The 26,436-nt window shown below is 40.8% G+C and overlaps 1 protein-coding gene across 3 annotated transcripts in view; it reads right to left on the reverse strand.

The window, feature by feature from the left end:
- ERCC6L2 (ERCC excision repair 6 like 2) overlaps positions 1–26,436 on the reverse strand; it is a 135,963-nt gene that overhangs the window by 45,465 nt on the left and 64,062 nt on the right. For 2 of the 3 annotated variants that reach the window (XM_089335745.1, XM_008257721.5), the window contains exons 12-17: positions 25,889–25,984; positions 19,432–19,531; positions 14,725–14,877; positions 9,785–9,865; positions 7,439–8,549; positions 601–755 (exon numbers count right to left, since the gene is read on the reverse strand). In XM_089335745.1, the coding sequence (XP_089191871.1) occupies positions 601–755; positions 7,439–8,549; positions 9,785–9,865; positions 14,725–14,877; positions 19,432–19,531; positions 25,889–25,984 (1,696 nt within the window). Of the gene's footprint in view, positions 1–600; positions 756–7,438; positions 8,550–9,784; positions 9,866–14,718; positions 14,878–19,431; positions 19,532–25,888; positions 25,985–26,436 lie in introns of those variants that run through there. The other variant, XM_089335746.1, reaches the window with a different exon arrangement.

Below are 26,436 nucleotides of genomic sequence, written 5' to 3' on the forward strand. Positions count from 1 at the left end.
ACATACAAGCAGCAATTTTCAGGGGAAAGAGCCTATAAGAAGTACTTACTTTTTTTTAACATTATAAAAACCACTTGTTAAATATGTGTTAAATATGTAAATTCTGTATGAGGTTACTGTTTTGTGTATCTCCTCATTTTAAATGAAAATTTTGGGTGAAATCTAATCGTACCCTTTCCTTTTTCCACACGGGCAGAATTCATTTGGGTTCTGGTTTAACTGCTGGATTCCCTCAGTCCCCTCTTCTTGAAGGGCACAGGCAAATTCTCCCTGAGGGGAATCGTGAGGCAAATCGCAGCAGCAGGTCTCAAAAAGACCATGCACACATATCTAAAACTTCTGCGCAAAATAAGCTTGTCTTCTACATTCCATGAGCTTTCTGAAGGACCCTTGTAGACAGAGAGATCTGTCTTTTAATCAAAACATCTTCAGTGACTATAGTTCCCCGAGAGGTCATCTTGTTTTCTCACACTTGCAAGTCACCATGGGTTTTAGAAGCTGCTTTTGAGGGAGTGCCTAGAGAGGATCCTATTGAGTATCTTCTGGGAACAATGAGTTTAAAAATTAAACTTGGATGATATTATCTTACATTCTTCTTACCTTAGCACTGCAGACGGCTATGTTGGCAGGAAGCTGGGAAAACTGCTTCAGCTCAAACACATCCCGTGCTGCCCATCGACTCATGTGATTTTCAGCTTTGCTGGATCCAATCACATTCTGGTTTGAGTGAATGTAAGCCACTTCCTGAACACCATCTAGGAGGCAATGGGAGATTATCAAGTAATGTCTCATTAGCAAGCCCTATGGCTTCAACAACATGGAGTCAAACTGACTCATGGATACTTCTAAAAATGATGGCATCGCACTAAACACAGGCTACGCTTTAGTTTTACTCCTCAAGAAGAACATTTAGTTTGTGTGTTAACATCACAACATTCTTTCAAAAAAACAAACAAGCAAACAGACCAAGAAACCAAAAAATGACTTGGAAATGACTTTTCCCTCATACCAATATAGGAACTGCTGAGATCTGGTAACAGCCTTTAAATTGCGACCTGAAATGGGGCTTTTGGCCAAGAGGAAAGTCACGGTGAGAGTTCTGTGCCTTTGTTTTCTTTGTTAATTTCAAGAAGTTGTCTGTTAATCTAAGGAGCAGCCTGGCCTGATCTGCATCTTTAAACATGTGGCTGGTTACAGCAGTGATGGAATGGGAGCAAGGGGTTTATGACCAGGGAGTTGAGTTTGGTTGGCTTTGCTCAGTTTTACTGTTTGTATTTTGTCTTTTTTGTGTATATGCCCAGAGAATGTCAAGATGGGAACTTTTTAGGAAATGAAAAAAATTAACGCATGGCTTTTATCTGAAAGAGGTTTTAAAAATTGCTCTATTTTTTACTGCTTTGCTTCTAGGCACCTATAATTTATTTTTAAATTGTGGTCATAAAAGAGAAGGCTGGAACCGAGGCCTGTGAAAGCTCCCTCACACAGCTCTGGCAGTGAGCCCTAGTTACGACCTTACACACTGCGCGGCTTTGGTCCTGAACTCCTCTCAACCAGAAATTGCCAGTTCTGCATGATGTTGTTAAGTGGTAACCAGGACGGCGTTCTCCTAAAATCTCAAACCAGGCAGTCTGCATGGCACTCGGTTTCAAAACCTTCCAATAGATTCTCTGGTAGATTTCCTGGGATTTTTTCTTAATTCTGACCACAAGCATTATTCAAAATAGCATTAGCTCTGCACTACTGATACCTTTTGCACAATAAAAGCAAAAACAAAACAATAATGCCAGCTTAGCTGATTATCTGAAACACAGCTTTTGCAACAATTCCTCACACCTAAAATCTAACTGTGGCACACAACCAATGGATAATACAGTCCACAGTAAAAATGGTGCCAAAATATAAATCATGATGAACTTTCAAATGAAATTATAGAGTAAAACTGAAAGTGCGTGGACAATATTTATAACAAAATTAGATGATGAGCCCTAAAATACAAGCAAGAAGGGATAATCCACCATATAGCCACAGCCTCTGGATGGTATTAGGGTCTGAGTGAAGAAAGAAGGAAGCCACAGGGTGGCATCTGGCAGATTTGAGAACAGCAGGCTCCGGAAGAGCCTCCAGGCATGCAGCGGACAGCTGGGGGACCAGCTGAATCTGGGCAGGCGTTTTGCTCTCCAGTGCCGAGAGGGTGCAGGGGTTCACAGTAAAGAAGGTCTGAAAGGGCTGGAACAGGCTACCCACGAGGAATTCACCAAACTGACCCACAGGGTTTCCACCCCCATTAGAGTCCAACAAAGAGAGGAAAGTGCTGAGCAGGAAACCAAAATGAGCAGGTGAGGAAGAACAGGGACGAGGGAAAGAGAAGTCTACAGAGAGCACGTCCTACCACAGTTCTGAACACTACACAAGAAAAACATTTGGACCTCCGTGGAGTTAGAAAAGATTGCCTAGACTCTGCCTCATGAAAAGACAAGTTCAGGGCAAATAATTTCATATTAAAACGTGCAAGAGAAAAATATCAGGATCAAATATGAAAAATTATTACGAGAAAAAAGAATAAGCTACAGAATAATATCTTTACAATGAAAACATGCCAGCAAAATGTGCTCACAAAACAGTTGCAAACTGTAACTGATTTCAAAATGAGGCTAGAGATCTTACAAAATGATAAAAACACATGGATCAACAACACATATCAGAATCAGAATAACTCAGAAATGAATGATGGAACTCAGGAAGGACTTAGAAATTAACAAAAAATATTTCAGACATGAAGACGAAACTTGAAGAGACATAATAGGGCGTAAATGCAAGCAATAATGCTGTAAGAGAAATTGAAAGGAATTTTTAAAAGCAAAAAGAAGTGAAGAAAAAGATAAAAAGGATTTGCAAGAATGTGATAAAGGAAGACAGGCAAAGATTCAACACTTGTCTAGTAGGAGTCCCTAAAGAAGAGAACCGGGAGCAGGTGTCACGGCGTAGTGGGTGAAGTCCCTGCCTGTGATGCCTGCATCTCATATGGGCGTTGGCTTCCCTGGCCACTCCGCTTCTGACCAGCTCCCTGCTACTGGCCGGGGAAAAAGCAGCAGAAGGTGGCCCAAATGTTTGGTCCCCTGCCACCCAGATGAAGCTCGGCTTCTGCCTGGCCTAGCAGATGGAAGATCTCTCCCTAATTCTGACTTTCAAAGAAATATATAAATCTTTTTTTTTTAAATGTAAGATGGTATTATTATTTTAAAAAGTAAAATAATAAAAAGGAGAGAACCAAAGCAAAGGAATAGAACAAGTAACTAACAAACCACTAGCACAAGAAACCTTTCCCAGAACAACAACAAAAAATCAAGTGGGAACTATACTGTGTGTGAGAGACTATTGGTTCAGAATATTCTACACCATGAGACAATCCATTAAATTCACTGGAGAGCAAAGAAGACAAAAATCTCCTGGACATCTAAGAGCAAAAAAATGCATGAGGCATAACACTTCATTCCAGAAAGAATAGAACCTACAAATGTAAGACACTCAAGAAAGTCTGAGCCAAGGATTTTATAGCCAGCAAAACTGACATTTAGGATAGAAGGGCACAAACTGCTATCACAAGAATCTCAGAGAATCTTATTCTTATGAGCACTTCTTGAGAAATCTACTAGAATAAAAGCTTTAGACCACCAAAATGATAAGAGTAAACACAGACAGAAGGATTTATGGGAAGCTCTGAATTTACAGCTACCTGTAAACCAAGAAGAACTGAAGTCTAAGAAGGAGAGTATATAAAGCAATATCTGCATTTCTCACAATTCAGAGGAAGCACATCCATTTTTAAAATGGGAAGAGGTGGGAGAGTATATGTTAAAAAAAAAAAAAAGAACCCTGTTTCCAGTTATCATATTGTGGTAGTATTGCTATTTTAAGAAAAAGAATTAAGAATGAAAAGTATTAAATTAAAAAGAAAAACAACATGTTGAGATTCAATGATGGTTTACAGCCCTTGTCTCTATTGTTGAGGAACAGTGTTTTTTTCTTCTTACTATTTGTTGAATTCTTTACTTAGTGTAGGTTAATCTTTTTCTTTTATTTATTTATTTATTTTACAGGTAGAGTTACAGACAGTGAGAGAGAAACAGAGAGAAAGGTCTTCCTTCCATTGGTTCACTCCCCAAATGGCCGCCACAGCCGGCGCTGCGCTGATCCGAAGCCAGGAGCTAGGTGTTTCCTCCTGGTCTCCCATGCGGGTGCAGGGCCCAAGCACTTGGGCCATCCTCCACTGCCCTCCCAGGCCGCAGCAGAGAGCTGGACTGGAAGAGGAGCAGCTGGGACTAGAACCCAGTGCCCATATGGGATGCCAGTGCTGCAGGCGGAGGATTAACCAAGTGAGCCATGGCACCGGCTCCAGGGTTAATCTTATGGGTATAAAACAAACTGAAAGTAGATCATCGTAAAAATAAAAAGAATAAGAAAGTAAGGAGGAGGGAGTGGGGGCAGGAGGGAGGGTGGGTGGTAAGTATCACTATGCTCCTAAATCTGCATATATGAAATACATGAAATTTGTTCATCTTAAAAAAAACTATTAAAAATTTTAAAAAAGTAAAAAAAACTAAGGAAAAAAAGGGGGGGAGGAAGGCCTCTAGCAGGATTTCTCAACCTCATCATCATGGGTATTTGGGGTAGAATTATTTGCTTTGGATGGCTATTCTGTGCATTGTGGGATGTTTGTAATATCACTTTGGTCTCTATCCATTAGCTATTAATGTTTCCCTTTCAATTGGGACAACCAAAAATACCTGTGGATCTTGCCATATATTTTCTAGAGAACTTTCAGTTAAGACTAGAAGAAGGATTTAAGACAAAATTTTCAGCAATTTAAATTATAATTTTAAATGGATTATGTTTATAGCAGAAAGTATTAGCAGAAGGGTTAAAGTTGAAATAAACGAAGTAGAGGTGATATTTTGAAATTCTCTTTCACATTCACCAATCTCAGTGGAGTGTAGCCAATGTTTATTATGTTTGATATTATTTATTTGTTGTTCTTTGCCACATCTTAGAAATCCATTTGTCTAGGCTGATTTTTTTCCTCATTGAGATTGCCAAATTTAATTCTGTGTGAGACGTGCTAGGTACATAGGTTTGTCTGCCATAGACTGGATTAAACTGAATCATATTCATTCAATAAGAACTAGGACACTGAAGATGATGATGACGAAGATAGATAGATAGACTTTGTTAGGGTTCATTGGTGGTTATGGTTTGGCAATATACATTGTTTATGATCATCTATTCTGGAGAATAAACCAATGGTGACAGATGTGAATTAACTGGAATTGCAGAATTTAAGAGTTCATCATCACTGTTGTTTCCGTAAGCACATAGGGAGGACTCCGGAAGCTATTTCCAGATGAAATCAATGGATGCAAATTTGCTTAAATTGGTGGCAGCGTTTCATATCTACCACTATGGAAAATGCACATTAGCGCAGGTTCAAATGAGAGGCCAAAAACTAACACATGCTAGAATTCAAGAAGCGCTGACTGGCATCCCAAGATGTAGGCTGCGTACCTAAAAGCTCAGCTCTTATTTCACTTTCCTCTGGTTTTCTCTGGTGTCTGTGTGTGTGTGAACAAGTACTATATACAGAACAAATATATATCTTATATATCTGCCAATATATTTTGGCTCATAGAAAGGATAAAATGGCCTGAGACTTACAGTCTTTTACTCTGAAAATTCTATAATATGAATATCAAAAAAATCACTGGAAATAAATGGTTGAAATAAGAAAAAAAACTTAAGCATATGAACCATATGTTGCTGGGTAAGCAACAGTACATGAGGGGAAGACGCTCTTGACAAAAGCATTCTAAGGTAGAAGAAAGGAGAGAAGTAGAAAATACCATTTTGCAACTCTGAATAAACAAACAGGTACAGACATTAAGCATCAATGGCTGCTCAGACCATAAAGAGGCTGAAGAGCAAACATCCAAAGGAATTGAACCTGAGTCTGACCCAGTCTTGGTGTTAACTGCTCATCTAAGGACAGCACAGAGGATGGATGAACACGTCCAATGGCACTGAGAGCATGTCAGTATAATCAGCAACATGCAGATTGAGGGAAACTATCTAGATGGTCCAGGTTTTTCTCTCTTTTAAAAGATTTATTTATTTACTTGAAAGGCAGCTACAGAGATAGAGAGGCAGAGAGAGAGAGAGAGAGGCAGAGAGAGAGAGAGAGAGATTGAGAGAGAGAGAGGGGCCGGCGCCACGGCTCACTAGGCTAATCCTCCGCCTTGCGGCGCCGGCACACTGGGTTCTAGTCCCGGTTGGGGCGCCGGATTCTGTCCCGGTTGCCCCTCTTCCAGGCCAGCTCTCTGCTGTGGCCAGGGAGTGCAGTAGAGGATGGCCCAAGTACTTGGGCCCTGCACCCCATGGGAGACCAGGAGAAGTACCTGGCTCCTGCCATCGGATCAGCGCGGTGCACTGGCCGCAGTGCGCCAGCCGCGGCGGCCATTGGAGGGTGAACCAACGGCAAAGGAAGACCTTTCTCTCTGTCTCTCTCTCTCACTGTCCACTCTGCCTGTCAAAAAAAAAAAAAAAAAAAAAAAAGAGAGAGAGAGAGAGAGAGAGAGAGAGAGATCCTCAATTTGTTGGTTCATTTCTCAAGTGGCTTCAACAGCTAGGGCTGGGCCAGGACAAATCCAGGAGCCAGGAGTTTCTAGGTTTTTCAAGAGTTAAATTGTAAGACAATGAAACAGATGGAGAATTCCTAAATATTAAACAAGATCATAGAAAAATTCTTAAAAGTAGATGAGGCAGGGGCCAGTGTTGTGGCCTAACAGGTTAGGCCGCTGCCTGCAGTGCTAGCCTCTTACACACCTAGGCTTCGGTTCTATCCCCGGATCCTCCACTTCTGATCCAGCTCCCTGTCACTGCGCCTGGGAAAGTAGCAGCAGATGGTCCAAATGCTTGGGCCCTTGTACCCATGTGGGAGACCTGGATGGAGTTCCAGGCTCCTGGCTTTGGCCTGGTCCAGCCAGCCCTGGCAGTTGTGGCCATTTGGGGAATAAACCAGCAGATGAAGGATCTCTCTCTGTCTCTCCCTCTCTTTCTGTAACTCTGACTTTCAAACAAAAATAAATAAACCTTTAAAAAAATGGATAAGGCTAAACTGTAATTCTAAGGATGCTCATTTGTGTGATAAAAGTCATGCACGTGCAGATAAATAATTACTAGATGTCAGCATACTGGGTTGTGATTTGGATGAGGCACATGGAAGGGTCCCTGGGCAGCTAAGTCCTTTACCATGACCCACCTGGTCTTTCTTCCTGTCTCCCACCCCCACCCTTATTTGTACCTCAATGTAGCACATTCAAGAATCTTACAGAGCCATCTGATTGCACAGGACAGATATATGAAGTTGTTAGAATGTGTCTATCGTTACCTAGAAATTTATCCATTGATTCGCTCATCTGCTTTTGATTGATGTCATTCTCATTTGGAAGTTCCCTTGGTGTGAAAGGGCTATTTTTCTTACAATGCCCAGGCAATTTTGAAGAGAGACTGATTCTATCTTTTATAGTTTTTGATCTGTGACTCTGTTTAGAGAAACTGAAGGGACTGACAGGTGAATCATCATCAGAGGATGAGAAATCATCAATAATCTGAGAGTTACTATCCTCACGCACAGTACGCAGTCGGGTTGCTTTCTTTGTGGTGTTAGTGGAATTGTAAAGTTCTCTTTTGACTTCCTTTTTTCTCCTAGGCCTTGATGCTCTTTGCTTTCTTACTCTTGACTTGGGGGAAATTTCAATGTCATCAGATTCGTCACTGACATCACCAGGGCCTTTTCTTTCATAACAGACCTCAGGATTTGATTGTTTTGAAATCTGCCCATTTCCTCTGTCATCAGTCTTTTTACCACCACCATTGTTTCTTATTTTTATAGGATTTTCTGTTTCCGAATCTTCAGATCCATCCAAGGCTGGCTTATTCTGAGCTGTATACTGTGTGGGAAAGATGACATCACTATCTTCCGATTCTGTGACATTCTGTAAAATGCAGGGATGTGCAGTATTTTTAAAGTTCTTCTCATCATCAGACTCAGAAGAAACACTCTGTTCTAAAGTCTTCTCATTTTTATCAAAAATAGACTTTTCACTTGGACTCAAGGTGTCATTTAAGCTGGGATGCCGTGAAGCGCCGAGGGAATGTTGGCTCCCCTGACAGCCAGCCTCTTTGGCGCCTGCTGAAAGGTTCGAGGGCTGCCCGTGCTCATCAGAGCTTGCATCATCAGAGGTGACGCTGCCATCGCTATCCTCGACTGCTGCACGCTTGGCCTCCAGCAGTTTAGAGAAGCCACACTGGAGTAAGGTAAGCTGTCCTGGAGGACCGGGAGCTTTGCTCGACTCCAGTGCTTTGCTTACTGCAGTCTTTACTCTCGAGGTTCCCCCCGACTCGTCCTCACTGAAGTCGCTGCAGAGCTCCCATGCCTCCCTGGCTGGCTCCGCAGCTCGCCCTGGGCCTCTGGGTTCTTGACTGACAGGCTCTTTAGACTGCAGAGAAACATTGGAAAATGTCAATGATACTGAATCTATCACAGTGGGAGGGAATTAACTTTGGACAGATAATCTAGGTACAAATGGATCAGCTGATGTTTTTCTAGAAATACATTTAATAAACAGATAAAGGATTGAATGTTACAGTTGGTATAGTCTTTTCTATTTTCAAGTTAATAACTTTCTGAAACTAGTAGGGGTTAAATGTAGTCAAATTATTTTTAAATAAATCAGAGTGGAGTGGTTAGCTTCTAAGACACCAGGATTCACAATTGTGAATTTAAAAAGTGAAACATACAACTCATTGTGTAGGGATTACTGGGGTTTACTGTAGCCCAGCAAACTTCCAACCATGCTTTAAGAACAAAACAAAGTTACAAGTGTTAATGGGGCAAACAATTAGATAATGGTGCTAACTGATAAAAAATCACATCAATAGGATCTTGATCACTAGAAATAAATAAAATTTTGAAGTAAAAAGCAAATTGTTATAAATTTAATTTTTTTTCATAGAATCAGAGTTAAATACTTCAATCAGTTTCCCAAACTGAAGCTTTATTAGTAAAATATCTTTGGAAAGTATTTAGTCATTCTTCTGTCAACATTTGATATGGATATATTTCCCTAAACTCAGAAAATGTTCAACACAAATCCAAAGTCATCAGGCTGGTATAAGTTTATAGTTAAATCTCTAAAAACAAACAAGAAAAAGCCAGCAGCAACAACAAAACCTTCCCCATATTTTCTACCTCTATAAAGGCCTGTTGATGACAACACAGATTTTTGTGGTAGGAAAGATGGCAAGCTACTAAAAAGACCACAAGATTAAGGATGCAGCAGATATTTGAATCAGAGACTCACTTTGATAAAAATAGCAAGGATTTATTCATCTTACACACACATTGATGGCTATTTTTCCCATTCAATTTGCAGGTTAGTAAAAAAATTTGGGTTAAGTTAGTCATCTACATGGTGCATTTAATTTTGGATTTACAGTGTGGTGTTGTTACAATTCCAGTGCAGATATAAATGCCTAATGATTGCTCCTGAATTTGTTCTTATGACATGAATAGTAAATCAGCCTAAATGATTAGTTTCATAGATAGTCTTTGATTTTTTAAGAAACCATTTTCTTTACACATTGAAAAATGAAGGGAAGGGTAAATAAACTGGAAGTGGAAACAGTGCATGTTTTCTGGGTGTGGCAGGCAGCGGATTCCAGTATTACTTACTGTTTCTAGGTTATGCGCTGGAGGTCCCTCCTTCAACCACGTTGTAGCTGTCATGATCCCTGCTTCCACTTGGCCTTCTCTCTATAATGTCAACAAGAAAGAATGCAAATAACTGTGCAAAACAGAGGGTAAAAACTAACTGATAACAGTGATGGCATGTTGAATCCTAGAGTTAAGAAAGGAAAACCAGCTTGCTTTAGCATTTTTTAAAAAGATTTATATATTTATTTGAAAGTCAGAATTACAGAGAGAGAGAGAGAGAGAGAGACAGAGACAGAGACAGAGAGAGATTTTCTATGCGTTGGTTCACTCCTGAAAAGGCCACAACGACAAGGGGTCAGGAGCTTCTTCTGGGTCTCCCACATGGGTATAGGGGCCCTAGCACTTGGGCCATCTTCCACTGCTTTCTCTGCATTAGCAGAGAGCTGGATTGGAAGTGGAGTAGCCGGGACTAGAACTGGTGCCCATATGGGATGCCAGCGTTGCAGACGGCAGCTTAACCCACTGCGCCATAGTGCTGGCCCCAAGCATTCTTAATGTTATTTTTCAATTTGCTGATTAAGGAAGTCATGTACAGTTTTATATGGCATTTAAAAATACTCTTAATTCTTGTCTTAAAGATTACTGTTTTAGAGTAGAAAACTAATAACACATTCCAGCAACTCCATTAAAAGCACTGGTGGGAACAGGGGAAGTGAAAAAATGTTATATATTTACCTAGTAATGATATACATAACAACCATTACTGCATAAAAATTATAGTAAGGACATATTAGCAACATTTCAACACCTTGGGCAATTTGAACATTGGAACTTGCTATTGTAGCCGTAGCTAGCATATTTATTATACATATTCATTAAGAATATCTATCAAGCCCTAAAGTGTAGTAGATATCCAAACAAAAAGGTCTATCCCAACATGAAGGCAAAATACAATACCTCAATTATAGCACCAGCTTGCCACATCTCTGGGGAAGTATCTGCACCTTGAAGCTTTTGGTTTATCTTTTAGCAAGGGTACTAACGGCCTAGATTCTAGAATATTAAATTCTCCTTGACTTCTTTTTTTCTTTCAAAGATTTTATTTATTTACTTATTTATTTATTTGAAAGGTAGAGAGTTACAGAGAAAAGGAGAAACACAGAGAAAGGGCTTCCACCCACTGCTTCAATCCCCAAATGGCAACAATGGCAGGAGCTGAGCCAATCTGAAGCCAGGAGCCAGGAGCTTCTTCTAGGTCTCCCATGTGTGTGCAGGTGCCCAAGGACTTGGGCCATCTTTCATTGCTTTCCCAGGCCAAAAGCAGAGAGCTGGATCAGAAGAGGAGCAGCCGGGACAGGAACTGGCACCCATATGGGTTGCTTGTGCTGCAGGCGGAGGCTTAGCCCACTATGCCACAGCACCTGCCCCTCTACTTGCCTTTTTAAGGCTCAATTTGTTGATACAGCAAGGGGAAACAATACGACCATCCCCAGAGTTACAAACGCCCAGCTAATGGGTACACGGATTCACCAACAGCATGATACTGCTACCTGTCATCCAGAGAAATGAGTGAGAATGTTCCTGACAGAAGTCTAATGGTCCCTGCCTGGAGGTTATTACTTCAATGGCATGAGGGAACCACCTCCCCAGTGCTGCCATTTGCCTTTTCCACAGAAGCTAAATAGCCACAACAGGTGCAGGCCTCAAGCTGGAGAGACTCCTTTAGGTTAGGTAAATGTCAAATACCTCGGAGGTATCCTTAACTCCTGTGTTCTCGTGGCCTACCTCTGATCCATCAGCAAATCCTGTGGGGGCCAAGTGGATAACATATACAGAATCCGGGCACTTCTCACACCTTCTGCTGTATCACTCTGACCCGAGCCACTGTCATCTCTGCAGTACTCTCCTAAATGGCTTCTTGCTTCAGCCCTGTACTTCTTCAGCCTAATGCTCAGCAGACTTCCATTCCTCTGTTCAGAACCCTCCAGTGGCTCTTTGCCTCGCTCAAGGTGAGAATCTCTGCATGTCCTGGCTCCAGTCATCTCTCTCACCCCTTGTTTACTCCATTCCAGCCACTGGGGCCTCCCTGCCTTTGCGCTTGTTCCCTCCATCTAAAACACACCTTTCTCCCTCTTTCAAGACTCGAATGCAACGTTCACTGTGCAGGCGTCCTTAGCCATCCTGTCTAAAGTGTAAAGTTCATTCCTTGACAGTCTCTGTTTCCCCTCCCTGCTCTATTTTTATCCTGGAAAATGATCATAGTACATTATATGTTTCACTTATTTATTCTATTTATTATTTGTGTTCCCCCAAGAGGCAAGAATGTAAATCAACAGAGTCTTAAAAAGTCAAGGAGAATTTAATGGTCTAGAATCTAGGACATCAGTGCCTCTGCTAAAAGATAAGATAGAATTTTTGGTCTGTTTTACTCGTTTATGTCTGTCTCTCTCTATGAGGAATGCTTGACATTTAGCAGATGCTCAATAAATATTTGTGAAAAGATCTCCCAGAATCTCTATGGGGAGACCATGATATTGATAAAAGCAAGTCAATGCAAAATAGAACCAAACTGCTTGAAAATCTTAAAGTATTATATAAATTCACATTTCTGTATCCTAAAATACTTTAAAAGAAATGTTTTACAATTTTTAAAACATTCAAATGTATCCCATGAAGTAAAACGCTTAATTTTGACATATACTCCCATTATACAGGAGTTTGAATAGTAATATTTTAAAATGCCTTTTTTTTTTTTTTTTTGACAGGCAGAGTTAGACAGAGAGAGACAGAGAGAAAGGTCTTCCTTTTTCTGTTGGTTCACCCCCCCAAATGGTCGCTATGGCCGGTGCGTTGTGCTGATCTGAAGCCAGGAGCCAGGTGCTTCCTTCTGGTCTTCCATGCGGGTGCAGTGCCCAAGGACTTGGGCCATCCTCCACTGCACTCCCAGGCCACAGCAGAGAGCTGGACTGGAAGAGGAGCAACCAGGACAGAATCCGGTGCCCCAACCAGGACTAGAACCCGGGGTGCCGGTGCCGCAGGCGGAGGATTAGCCTAGTGAGCTGTGGCGCTGGCCTTAAAAATGCCTTTTGAGGGGCTAGCACTATGGCATAGCAGGTTACGCCTCTTCCAGAGGTGCCAGCATCCCAAATGGACACTGGTTCATGTCCTGGCTGTTCCACTTCTGATCCAGCTCCCTACTAATGGCCTGGGAAAGCACTGGAGGATGGCCCAACTGCTTGGGCCCCTGTACCTACATGAGAGACCCAGAAGAAGCTCCTGGCTCCTGGCTTTGGATCCACTCAGCAATCTGAACTGCTAGAGTGAACCAGCAGATGGAAGACTTTTCTTCCTATCTCTCCTCTGTCTGCAACTCTACCTCTCAAATATATAAATACAATCTTTAAAAAATTTAATTTAATGTATTTTGGCCGAAGCCGCATGAATCTAACCACGTCTGAATAACTTTAAGTCCTAGTTGATGATAAATGCAAAATTTTAATTCAAAATCTAATTAAATTATTGAGTACTAACAATATGCCTAGTGCATTTTACCACAAATAAACTATCAGATTTAGATGACCCTCTCATTAATAAATACTCCTAAGGGAAAAACAAAATATACTTAGGACAACCAGTAAACAAGGGAACTTTCCACTTAATAACTTGTTATCTTGATATATCTTATATAGCACTTACTTACCAAAGGAATAGGAGGCTATTCTGATGCAATAGAGACCTGAACTGTGCCATATATGGCAGAAAACAGAACAAATAATCAAATGCTAATGTTTTTACACAATACAGGCCTATGGGGCAGTACTCTGAGATGGAAACAGCAAGCAGGCGTGTGAAATGGGGGCCAAACAAAACTACTGGCAAGAGACAAGGAAAGGCAAGGAATGAGTCCAGAGAACAGCAGATTCAAAACAAGAAGAGACAGAAAGGATGACTGCGCCAGGGCCAGGCAGTCAGAATCAAATACTTACTGCAGAGCAAACTCTCAGCAGCACACAGCAGATGGTACCTAACAGTTACCAGTGTTCCCCAGACAGAGATAACACTTACATTAGAAATTGCACCATGGTGTAAAGGCCTGCAGGATGCCCGCCTCTTCCCTATCCATCGGCGGTGATTCTGAGTTACAAATGAACTTGCTTAGCCTAGGATGTAAACGTTCTCATCTATCTCCCATCAAGATGGGCAGGGCTTGCACTATCTCTATGGTACTTACTGACTAAATCAAGGACACAAGGCTTACTACAAAGTTCTGGAAGTGAGGGGGAATACCCTGAAGTTCTCTGTGATGCAGTCTCCTCATCTATGTATATGATGAGGTGGAAAAAGATGACATCTCAATACTTTATAACACTGATCCTAAAACCAGTGAGGAAACAGGTTAATATGCTCAGTATTCTCGTGCTTTCGGGAACTTGAAGACTTTTTATAAAGGACATCACAGCTTGTCTGAAGAATAAGAAACACCTGTATGCTGAGGATGAGTACAGATGGAGCCTGAAGTCGATGTGGAATGTTTATTGGGAACAGAAAACAAAAAACTCTATGAGATGTGAGAGTGCATCTCGGGGAGTCTTTGGTAACTTCTAATCAAAACACAGTTTATGGTTTTGTTTATTTAGGAAAATCTCCTTTTTTTAGTTCCTGACTTCACCAGCTGTTTTCAAAAATAATAAACTTCTCTTTGCCAGTCTGAAAGTGGCTGTGAAAATGACATGATCTGGTGTTCTCCATTTGTGTTTGTGTATGTCGTTATTTATCCTATGTATGGGAAAACCTTAGTTCATTTCCTGTTTCTCTAAAAGTAGACATTCTAAACATATACGTTTTTGATAAAGAAACCAAACATTTCTCTGAAAAGGTACCAGCAATTATTTCAAGCTCCCTGCGGGAGAAAAGTGTATTTACAATATTACCCAAAAGGTCAGGGAACAGTTTCACACCTCCAGGATGTCCCTCGTGAGACAGGACCCTTGGGATCTCAGCTTGAAGAGGTTACAGATCCCGAAAAGCTCTCCTTGATGCTCTTTTGATCCTTGGACTGCTTCAAAGTATCGCTTGGCATTTTCACTTCCAACTACCACACAGTGAAGTTGCTAAGACAGAAAAAAACACAAGATATTTTTGAAGTGTTTTCTCCAACAATACGTCAGAATTCCCGGCATTCCCTGTATGTACACAGCATTAGCGAGAGCAGGCAGAATCTCCTAAGGGAGGAAATTTTGTTTTAATTTCCCTGGCAGACGTTGCACTGTGGTCAAACAATAATCTGGCTAGCCTCCCTGAAGCAGAGATCTTACATTTCCTACTTTATCTGTTTTCTAACAACTGAGTCAAGATTACATCTCTATGGCACAATCTGTCTGACATAAGCATTTAATAAATAAAAGCATGCATTCTGATATACATTTTCTTAAAAACTCTTATTACCATAGGATCTACTAAAACTGGCAAAAATAATTGCTATATCACTAAAGTTGACAAACATGTTGGTGTCCAATTTATTGTGAAATGATTATGCTGTCACCTACCAGGAAAGCCCTTATCATTCACACAGCAACACTGTGTCACTGAAACAAATTGAGAGCAGAAAGAACATGGACACAGGGCCCTGAAAGGACAGACATCGTTTAAGGGGTCAGCATGAAAGTGCACTCTCCATTTTGTGGCTATTGGACTAAACACAATGCAAATGTGTAAGACTGAAACATAATCTGGTTAACCCCGTGCACACTTTTAGACTTTTAGGAAGAAACAAAAAAAGTATACCGTGGAAAGCTGATGGGTTGCTGCCGAGGGGATTAGTAAGAAGCGATAATTACTGTGTGATTACCATCAGAGCTGATTTGCCCTGTAGTAAGTAACCCCAGGCAACTAAAATTTTTATTAATTTTAGCTGCCATTTGAATATTTGCTACACTGCAGCATTTTATTTGTATTCTCTCATTTAATCCTACAACCCTGTAAGATACTATCTCCATTTTAGAAATAAGGAAACTGGAATTTTCCATTTTAGAAATTTTAAAAAACCCTTAAGTTTAGAAAAATTCAGTGACCTGCCTACTGCTGCCAGCCAAGACGGGTTCTGTTTCTAGACTTTGTCCCTGGGTTTGGCTGAATGCGCAATTTACACTCTTAACAACTTCTCACCTCTAGGATGCTCCTCTGAAATCAACACACATGGGACCTCAGTTTGAAGAAGTCAGGGATCAACAGAGAAACTGATCAGTTCCGCATCGACCTCCCAGAGAGATGGGCTCTGGTCCTGGGCACACAGACCCTCAACAGCAAATGATACAAATGACGGCCCAGTAACCTTTATGCTTGCCACCACCTCTACCTTAAACACTATATTGTCAGACTGTAGGAATAACTATAATCTCTAAGGTAATTTGTAAGTTTTAATTTGAGTTCTTATAAGTTTCCTTTGAAGTTTATTTAAAGAAAGCATATTATTTTGTACTTAAACTAATCTTTCCAAGGTGGCTTCAAAGTGAAAACCAAGTGCTTTCATCTGTAGGCTATTAAAAAATCCTGTTATAGTTCAAGAGAATAGGGAAAAATCAGTAACTAGAAAATGTAGCCTAGCTTCTAGCTTAAGAAAAACCCACACAAGGCCACAAGATACTTGGATTCCATCACAACAATAGACAAGATACGGAAAAGGAGGAGTGCTCATCACATCAAGAAGCTCAAGGCTCTTCCACCATCTTCAAGGCCAACAATGTGCATCTTCCTATCTTTCTCTGCACTCTGCTTCCGCCTTCGCATCTGCTGCACGTCTGCGTTTTCTGACCCTAGTCTCACCGCCTTCTGATTACGCTGGCCCACTGGGGTAATCCAGGTGGTTCAGGAAACTAGGATGTGAACATTTTTGGGGGACCATTCCTCAGCCTACCTCCGTAAAGAAGTGTGAAAAGAATGTTGGAGGCAGGTCAGAATGACACACAAGCTATGCTGAAGGGGCTCCCCCCCAAGCCAACTGGACAATCTGAAACCAAAGTAAGTACTGATAGTTAACACAGACTGGATTATACAAACGGAAACCTCCTGTGAGTGGAAGGGCAGAATGCCCACGTACCTAAAAAGAAGGAAGAAACAGAAATCACCACCTGACAACTACCGTGGCGCGGGTGATTCAGGACTTACAGGATGTAACTATGTTTAGCACCTGGTGGGTCCTTATGTGTTCTATTTTTCACATGTCATTTATCTTAGGGTTTCTCTTTCTTTTGTTCCCTTCTTTAGCAGAAGACTGATATTGGAACTTCCAGATCCAGCCTCCATTTCTCCTAATTTCTCTCACATGTGATTTGTCCTTTCTCTCTGTGCTCTGGAATCTAGAAGAACTGTTTGGCTTTTTCTTTTAGATGAAGCGTTCCTCTGCTACTATCTCTGAAGATTTTCACTTTCTGAATCTCTAGTGGATTCTTTTCCTAGTAGTCTATTCCTGTTTCTTGAATCCTAAAACCTGTCTCAGCCTTTGAAGATATTCCTTATATTTCTCTAACAATTTCTTTTATTCTCTTCTATTAATTTCATTTTCTCTGACATTAATTTTTTGAGTGCCTGTATAATTTTCCCATGGTTCCTATTAACATTACATAAAGTTGATGACTTATAGTAACAGAAATTTATTCTTTCACAGTTCTGGATGCCTGCAGTTTGAAACTGGTATCACAGACTTGAAATCCAGGCACTGAAAGAGCCAAGCTCCTCTGGAGACTCCAGGGAAGAACCCATTCCTGGCCTCTGCTAGCTTCTGCTAGCTGCCAGCATTCCTTAGTATGTGGCCACATCACTCCAGTGTCTGCCTTATGGTTACACTGCCCTCTCTCCTGGCTGTGTCACATTTTTCTCTGCTTCTTAATCCCTCTCATTTAAAAATCCTTACATTTGCAGAAACCACTTATTCACACAAACTGCCATTCACAGGGTGCAGGGTTTAGGAAATAGCATTTTTTGACTTTTTTTTTCCCCACAAAAGATCTGAGGAACACTTGGGGGCTAGAACGTGTGCTCTATATGTCCCTTGGTTCAAATTCCATATTTAATATATTTTCTTTATATGATTGCCATCTTATTTTTATTTGTATCATAAAAAGTTCTGAAAACTTAAATTACTTTATCTTCTGAAGCCTTTCTATTATATATTACTATATAATACATAACAGGCCATTTTATCTCATTAAATGGGTCAGATGATAGGTAAAAAGGCAATGTATATAGTAATGGGTTGAGAAAAATGACTACATGATTGAGGAGAGACTGTCAGTGGTGACAAATCTAAGACAGTATTGTTTAAATGGGTTAGAAAATAATTTTCAAATAGTTGTGCTATACCAAAGAATAAAAAGATGAATGGTTTCTTATGGAGCTAAATGCCATTAAAAATAAAACCCCAAAGCTGCTGTGTATAATTCTATTTTTAGGATGAAGAAAACAGCATAAATTTAAGATTGGATCATTCTTAGGTTAACTACCACCACATGTGGCAGATGTTTGCTCTTAAATAGATGCCAACTGAATATATAGGGAGCAATTCAAATTTAACATTTACAATTAAACTTGAACCTCATTCCAGATCTTCTCAAGTGAGCAGTTATAAACTAGTAAATGTTGTTTATTCAGAGGACAAATGGAGCAGTAACTGATATCCTAGGCACATTAAAGAGTTAAGGCAGTTTAAGATGAAGACAGAAAGACCCAGCATAGCAATTAGTGTATGTTAGTTCTATTCCTATAATTTCATTTAACTGGAGCAATTCTGGGTCCCAGTTCTGTTATGTATAGTATCTCTTAAGTCAGGGCTCCCAAGTTTCTTCATGTCACGGCACCTAGAAAAATAGTAACCTATGAACATCTACCTGGAGTAAACAGAGGACAGTACCCAAGGCTGGATGCAAGTTTAAGTACTACTACTGCTCTGGGAGCTGCTGGTTCAATGTTTCAGTGCACCTGGGACCATTTGTGGCATACAGCGTGGGGAGGTGTGACCCCACTACTCAAGTTGTGTTCTGCACACTGATAGTATTGACACTCCAGGAGCTAGATAAAAAGGTAGACTCTTGACGGGGTTGGAGGATTGTTCAGTCTGAGAGTTAAGATGCTGGCTAAGATGCCTGTATTCCAAACTGCAGTGCATGAGTTCAAGCCTCAGCTCTGGCCAGACTCCAGCTTTCTGGCAGATGTGGATTCCGTTCCTAGCTCCCAGTGTCAGCCTGGCCCAGTCACGGCCATTGCAGCATCTAGGGAATGAACCAGCTCCCTCTGCATCCATCTCTCTCTAAGTAAGAAAAACACATAAATAAATACATGAAAAAAATGAATGAGTAAATAACATGCAGAATCTTGGGATCAACCTTGGACCTATTAAATGTGAATCTGTATTTTAACAAGAACCCTAGATGATTCATGTGTATATATTCAAGTGTATAAATTACTGCTCTAAGAAACTTCCAGTTGTAAAATTCCATGAACTCAAGAATTCATCTGTTTCACAGGAGTGTATTGAGGAGGCTATTTTATAATCTTATTAAATCTTCTATTATATAGTAATTTTTATTTTTATTTTTATTTTACACAAAATTCTTCCTAATGTTTGAAAATAAAGATTTACTTCTTAATTAGAAAAAGGGGAATGTATGTACCTGCTTGTACAGCTGCCGTAAGTACATGATCTCTTCCACAGTCCCCAAGGATATCAGCCTGAGCACTTTAACATCTCTGCATTGTCCAATTCTATACGCTCTGCAAAAGATTAGAAACAAACAAAAATCAAGTACAATAGCTTTGAGCTCAAAAGGGAGCTTTTGGACTTAGCAATGGAACATTATTAAAATTTTATTTAATCCAAAAAGAAACATTTTATGTTTAGATACATGATTTTATTTAATAATACAAAAACAGGAATTCATCTAAAAGACTAGTTATTAAGGAGAAATGTATTATAGAAAAAATATAGATAATAACTTCAATTCTGTTACAAACATCACCTCCCACTGTCTAAAAATTTTCCCTAAATTAAAGTTTTCCTTTCAATGGCAGTCTTAAGCTCATGAATGGATTGTTTCCAAATGATTTCATTTCTATAGAACTCCCCCAAATGTAAACTAATCCAGTGACAGAAAAAAGATCAATGGTTGCTAGGAGATGGGGGATGAGGAAGGGCGGGAGGGACCGGTTACAAGGGGGTACAGGAAAACTTTCGGGGTGATGGATGCACTCATCATCTTGATTCTGGTGATGGATTCGCAGGTGTACACATATCTGAAAACTTTTCAATTGCTAAAAGCATGTTAAATACATCTAACTTATGTATGCCAACTATAATAAAGCTGTTTAAAGCTTTAAACAATCTTAGGAGAGTGTAGTCAGTCCACTGGGAAGTCTGTGGAAGTGCAGGTTTACAATCCTCACCCAGAGATTCAGGTTTGGTGGGCGGGCCCGACTGACTCCCTCAGTTGCCTGGTGCCCCAGGTGTTGAGATGGGCAGCACGGTGCTCACGCCAACTCCAGCCTGCCTCACGCCCGCAGTTAACTCTGGGTCTGTGCCCTGCAGCGTCTCCTTTATGCAGGCTTTATTGGATGTTCTGAATGAGGTCACCTGTTCCCAAGTACAAATTACAGCTGCTTAGGGAACAGAGGCAAGGCCCTACTGCTTACCTGATTGAAAATGTCACACTTTGGGACAACAGTATTTCTGAACCTATGTTGTTATGTTTGGTGTTCCTTCTGACTCCTCCCCTGCCTCCTCACAGAGGAAGACTTTTATGAGAGGTTATCTTGGGTCCTGCAAATGTTACATGGCCAGAAGGGAAGGGAGGCCCCTGCGACACAGCACTGGTGGGCAGAACCTGCTGTGTCTTCACTCCCATCGTGCGGCCTGCTGGAGGAGGACCGGTTCTCATCAGCCTTTCTCTTCCACATGCATTTGGGCTCTAACAAAATAAAAAATGGATCTAAGGAAATGTCTTGTGGATGAGTGCAAAGCCAGCTGTTTGGCACACAAGCGTTTTCCGTTAGAATGCACATCTTTTAATCATTATAGACACAAATTTTATGCATGTGTAACTTTGCACCTAAGCTTCATCAATTTCTTGATCCACAAAACAGGGGCTTGTAAGTGATGAGCCTTCCAGCATGCAGAGACAAGCGCCAAGGAACTGTTACTGTTACCCAATGCATAGGTGAGTGTCTTTATTCCCTTTCTCGGCTCCTCCTGCCAGAGAGCTGGTGGAGGGAGAGGAAGGGGAGGAGGAATGCTATTCATTTAGTTTTATTGTCAATTAACTTTTACTGAGTACTGAAGCACAGTGTGCTGTGCTCCGGGGAATATTGGGACAAATCAGATAATAGGTCCTGATGACCTAGATGAGAAAGTACATTACAGCAAATAAAGATTGAGATTTTTCCTGGGATTTTCATTGGACTACTTTCCTTGGCAGCTTGTCATGATGAATGAAAACAAAATGACAGCTGTCAGTGGAGCAAGGCTGGTTCAAAGAGTGGATTCAGATGCCGACCCTGCCATTCACGGGCTGCAAACTTGAGCAAGTAACTGAGGTTCACTGTGCCTCAGCCTTCTCACGTGTAAAGCGAGGATGACAAGAGCGCCTGCCACTTAGGGATATTGTGAGCACACTCACGATTCTGTTCAACTCCCATCACTACAAACAGAACTTGTTCATCTTCTCTGTACCCATTAAATCAAACTCTGCATTCCTCACTCTCCCAGCCAATGACAACAATCACTCTACCTTCTGTCTCTATGAATCTGATGACTCTAGGAGCAGGTATTAGAGAAATCACACAGCATTTATCTTTTTCTGGCAAAAACCAGACATCCATTCCTTGTTGCTGGTAATAGAGGAAAAATTCAGTCTTTTCACCACTGAGTATGAGATTAGCTGTGTTTTCCATAAAGTCTTTACAGGGGCCGGCACTGTGGCAGAGCAGGTGCCAACATCCCACATGGGTGCAAGTTCAAATCCTGACTGCTTTACTTCCAATCCAGCTTCTTGCCAACAGCCTGAGAAAGCATGGGAAGATGCACCCTATGGGAGACCTGGAAGAAGCTCCTGGCTCCTGGCTTCATATCGGTTGTTGTGCCATTTTGGGAATGAGCCAGTGGATGGAAGATCTCTGTTTCTCTATAACTCTGCCTTTCAAATAAATAAATAAATCATTTAAAAGAAGTAATCTTAATGTTGAGGTAGTTTCTTTTTTTTTTTTTTTTTTTATGTTTTGACAGGCAGAGTGGACAGTGAGAGAGAGACAGAGAGAGAAAGGTCTTCCTTTTGCCGTTGGTTCACCCTCCAATGGCCGCCGCTGCAGCCGGCGCACCGCGCTGATCCGATGGCAGGAGCCAGGATCCAGGTGCTTTTTCCTGGTCTCCCATGGGGTGCAGGGCCCAAGCACCTGGGCCATCCTCCACTGCACTCCCTGGCCATAGCAGAGAGCTGGCCTGGAAGAGGGGCAACCGGGACAGAATCCGGTGCCCCGACCGGGACTAGAACCCCGTGTGCCGGCGCCGCAAGGTGGAGGATTAGCCTATTGAGCCACGGCGCCGGCGTGGTAGTTTCTATTTTTACTTTGTTCATTTTCTTATCAGAAATGAGTCTTAGATTTTGTCAAATATTTTTCTGCATCAATTGAGATGATCACACTTTTGTAAGAAACTACTAAAAGCTATATGCAAAGATTAAATCAAGAAGATTCAGAAAATCTGAACAGATCTGTGACAAGCAACAAGATTACAGCAGTAATTAAAAGTATCCCATCAAGGAAAAGTCCAGACCCTGATGACTTTACTACTGAAATCTTCAAAAACATTTAAAGGGAACTAACTCCAAGACTTCAAACTATTCGAAAATACTGAACAGGATGGAACTCTGCCAAATTCTTTTTACAAGGCCAGCATCACTTTGGTACCAAAACTGAACAAAGACTCAACAGGAAAATTACAGAACTATATCCATGATGAACATAGATGCAAAAATTCTCAACAAAGTACTAGAAAATTGAATCCAAAACCACATCAAAAAATCATACATCACTACTAACTGGGATTCATCTCAGAGATGGAAGGGTAATTCAACATTCACAAATCAATAAATGTCATAAATCGCATCAACAGAATGAAGGATAAAAACCATATGGTCATCTCAATAGATGTGGAGAAAGCATTTGATAAAATTCAGCATCGCTTTATGATTAAAAACCCTCCACAAATTAGGTGGAGAAGGAACATACCTCAAATTTATAAAGCTATGAAAAACCAACAGCCAATATCATACTGAATGGGGAAAAGCTGAAACCATCTCAGACCTGGAACAAGACAAGGAAGTCCACTTTCACCACGCTTATTCAATACAGTGTTGACAGTATTAGCAAGAGCAATTAGGAAGGAAAATGAAATAAAGGACACAAAACTGGAAAGGAGGAAGTGAAAATATCCATATTTGCAGATGACATGTAGGGTGTTGAACTATGCTTGCATTCCAGGAATAAATCCTACTTGGGATATCATGGTTTATTATACTTTCAATATGCAGCTACATTTAGTTTCTGGGAATTTTATTATTTTTGCATTAATATTTATAAAGAATACTAGACTGTAGTTTTCTTTTCTTGTAGCGTCTTTGACTTTGGTAATGGGGTAGTGGGGTAATGCTGGAATCACTGAATGAATTAGGAAGTGTTCTTTCCGCCTCAATTATTTGAAAGAGTTTGAGGAGGATTGGTGTTCTTGAGATGTTTGGTAGGATTCACCAGTGAAGTCTTGTGGCCCTGGGCCTTTCTTTGTTGGGGGGTTTTTAAGTACTGATTCAATCAACCAGCAGTGTTAGGCCTGTTTAGGTTTTCATTTCTTTATGTTTCAGTCTCCGTAGACTGTATATTTCTAGGAATTTGTCCATTTCATCCAGGCTATGCAATTTATTGGTATGTAATTATTCATAGTACTTTCCTTTTTGTTTCTGGAAAATTGGTAATGTCCTGTCTTTCATTTCTGACTTAAGTTACTAAAGTCTTTTCTCTTTTCTCCTAGTCAATCCAGCTCAAGATTTGTCAATTTTCTTAATCTTTGCAAAGAATAGACTCTCGGTTTTGTTTTCTATGTTTAATTTTGTGAGGAATCACCATATTTTCCACAGTGGCAGCATCATCTTACACTTCTACTAGCAATGCACACATGTTCCAATTTCTCCACATCTTCACCAACACTTATTTTGTTGCCATTTTTACTTATCATAGTCACTGTAATGTATGTGAAATAGTGTTTCATCGTAATTTGACTTGTATTTCCCTAATTATTTATGACATATTTATTGGCCATTTGTATATCTCATAGATCTTTTTTGGGAAAATATCCAAGTTCTTTGCTCATTTTTTGAATTATAACGTTCTTTTGTTGAGTTTTAGGCATTATTTTTATTTTACAGATATTAATGTTTAGTCATATATGTGACTGAAAATATTTTCTCCCATACTGTGGGTTGGTAAGTCTCCTTTGATGCACAATTGGGGACCTTTTAAAAATGTAGACTGGGGGGGCCGGTGCTGTGGCATAGTAGGTTAAGCCTCCATCTGCAGTGCCAGCATCCCATATGGATGTAGGTTTGAGTCCTGGCTGCTCCACTTCTGATCCAGCTCTCTGCTAGTGGCCTGGGAAGGCAGTAGGGGGATGGAACAAGTGCTTGGACCCCTGTACCCACAAGGGAGACTCAGACTAAGTGCCTAGTTCCTGGCTTTGGATTGGCCCAGCTCTGGCAGTTGAAGCCATTTGGGAAGTGAACCAGCAGATGGAATACCTCTCTGTCTCTTCCCTTATCTGTCTATAAATCTGCCTTTTAAATAAATAAATAAATAAACAAATCTTTCAAAAAATATTAAAAATAAAAAGAATGCAGGCTGGCGGACAGCACTGTGGAGTAGCGGGTAGAGCCACCAACTATGATGCTAGATTAAGCCCCTACAGGGCCAGCATCACATATGGGCATATGAGGTTCGAGCCTCAGCTGCTCCACTTTCAATCCAGTTCCCTGCTAATGTTCCTGGGGAAGCAGTGGAAGATGGCCCAGGTGCCTGGGCCCTGGTACCCGACATGGGAGATCTGGAAGAAGGTCTTGGCTCCTGGCTTCAGCCTGGCCTAGTGCTGGCTGTCATAGCCATTTAGGGGAGTGAACTAGCAGATGGAAGATCTCTCTCTTTCGCTCCCTCTCTCTGTGGCTCTCTCAAACAAATAAATCTTTAAAAAAAAAAAAAGTCTAAGAATTGCTTTTGTTTAGATATACTTTTCCCCCCCAGTATCCCATTATTTGATTTCCTTCAATGTCTGTTTTTTGCCTTGGCCCTTTTTCTTCATGCTAGTACTTTATTAAAATGCCTCTAAGTACTAACTGCCCATTCACAATGACAACAAAGCAGGTGGCCTGGGCTTCCATGTGGGTAACACAATGTCTATTTAATCCTTCTCACTTTTGCATCATGTGGAGCTTGACTTAGGGATTGCTCTGCTAATCCCAACACCCCTTCTAGGAACGTTCTTACAGATTCCCACTTTTGAATAAAACTGCAAAATTATTCTTTCAGCTTCAATCAAGAAACACGTGTCATGGCTAACCCCTCTATAAACACAGGGCGTGGGAGAGGACTTTGTTTTAGAACTGATGCACTGATTAGCTTCCCAGGAGGATGCTCTCTGGTAAGTGCCACATTTTGCAGTTGCTAAGCCCAGGCTTGAGCTTGCTCTCTTCTTTCGTGTGGACTTCGATTGTGGTTTTCCTCTGCTGACTGGTTGATCACACAGATCTCTGCATTCTGATGTCCAGGAGCTTCTCAAAAGTTCTGATTTACCAGCAGCAAACTTTCCCATGTTTCTGCAGTATTATGGCCTTGCTCTTTCCAAGTAACTTCTGTCATGTTAATGGGATTTGAAGATGGATGGAAAGTGAATGACTGTGTGGATTCAGAAGTAGGAGGTGATAGTGAAGAGAAGCTTTCACAAGGTTTCCCTCAGTCATATCAGAGGCAACCCAAAAAGTTCAGGAGCATTGTTAGACTTAAAGTACTTGCAGGTCACTTTAAGATTTGATGGTGTTCTACCTGTCAATAGCTTGGAGATCATTGGCTGGATTCCAAGTAGGATCAAATAATATGACAACATTGGCACCAACAAAATTAAGGCCTAGTCCACCAGCCCTGGAAGAAACAAAAAACAGTACATTAAAAGGGCAACAACTGGTTGCTATTCTGATAATTGCGCCAGATTTCTACAGTCAAAAGAATATAACAATATTCCACTATTAACATCATAAAACTGTTTCACTAAAACACAAATATACCACAAATGAAATATTCACGGCATATTCTTGTTCTACCATTCTGGAAATCACCAACCTCTCTCTCCCTCCCCGCTGTAGAGGCCATCAGAGCCCATATGAATAGGTTGTGCTAGCTTTTTTACTTTTTTGTTTTTTGGCTATTCAAACTATTAATTCTGGAAGATTTTATCGAGATAATTTTTATATTCCAGCTAAATAAATGCATATACACGCACTTAAAAACACAGTAGAGATGACAAAGGACAGAGAGAAACAGATGGAAGGAGATGAACAGAATCTGAGAGGCTGGAGAGACAATAACAAAAGAGT

The sequence above is a fragment of the Oryctolagus cuniculus genome, chromosome 1, assembly GCF_051225735.1.
Source record: "Oryctolagus cuniculus isolate XC-2025 breed Fujian yellow rabbit chromosome 1, ASM5122573v1, whole genome shotgun sequence".
Lineage (NCBI taxonomy): Eukaryota > Metazoa > Chordata > Mammalia > Lagomorpha > Leporidae > Oryctolagus > Oryctolagus cuniculus.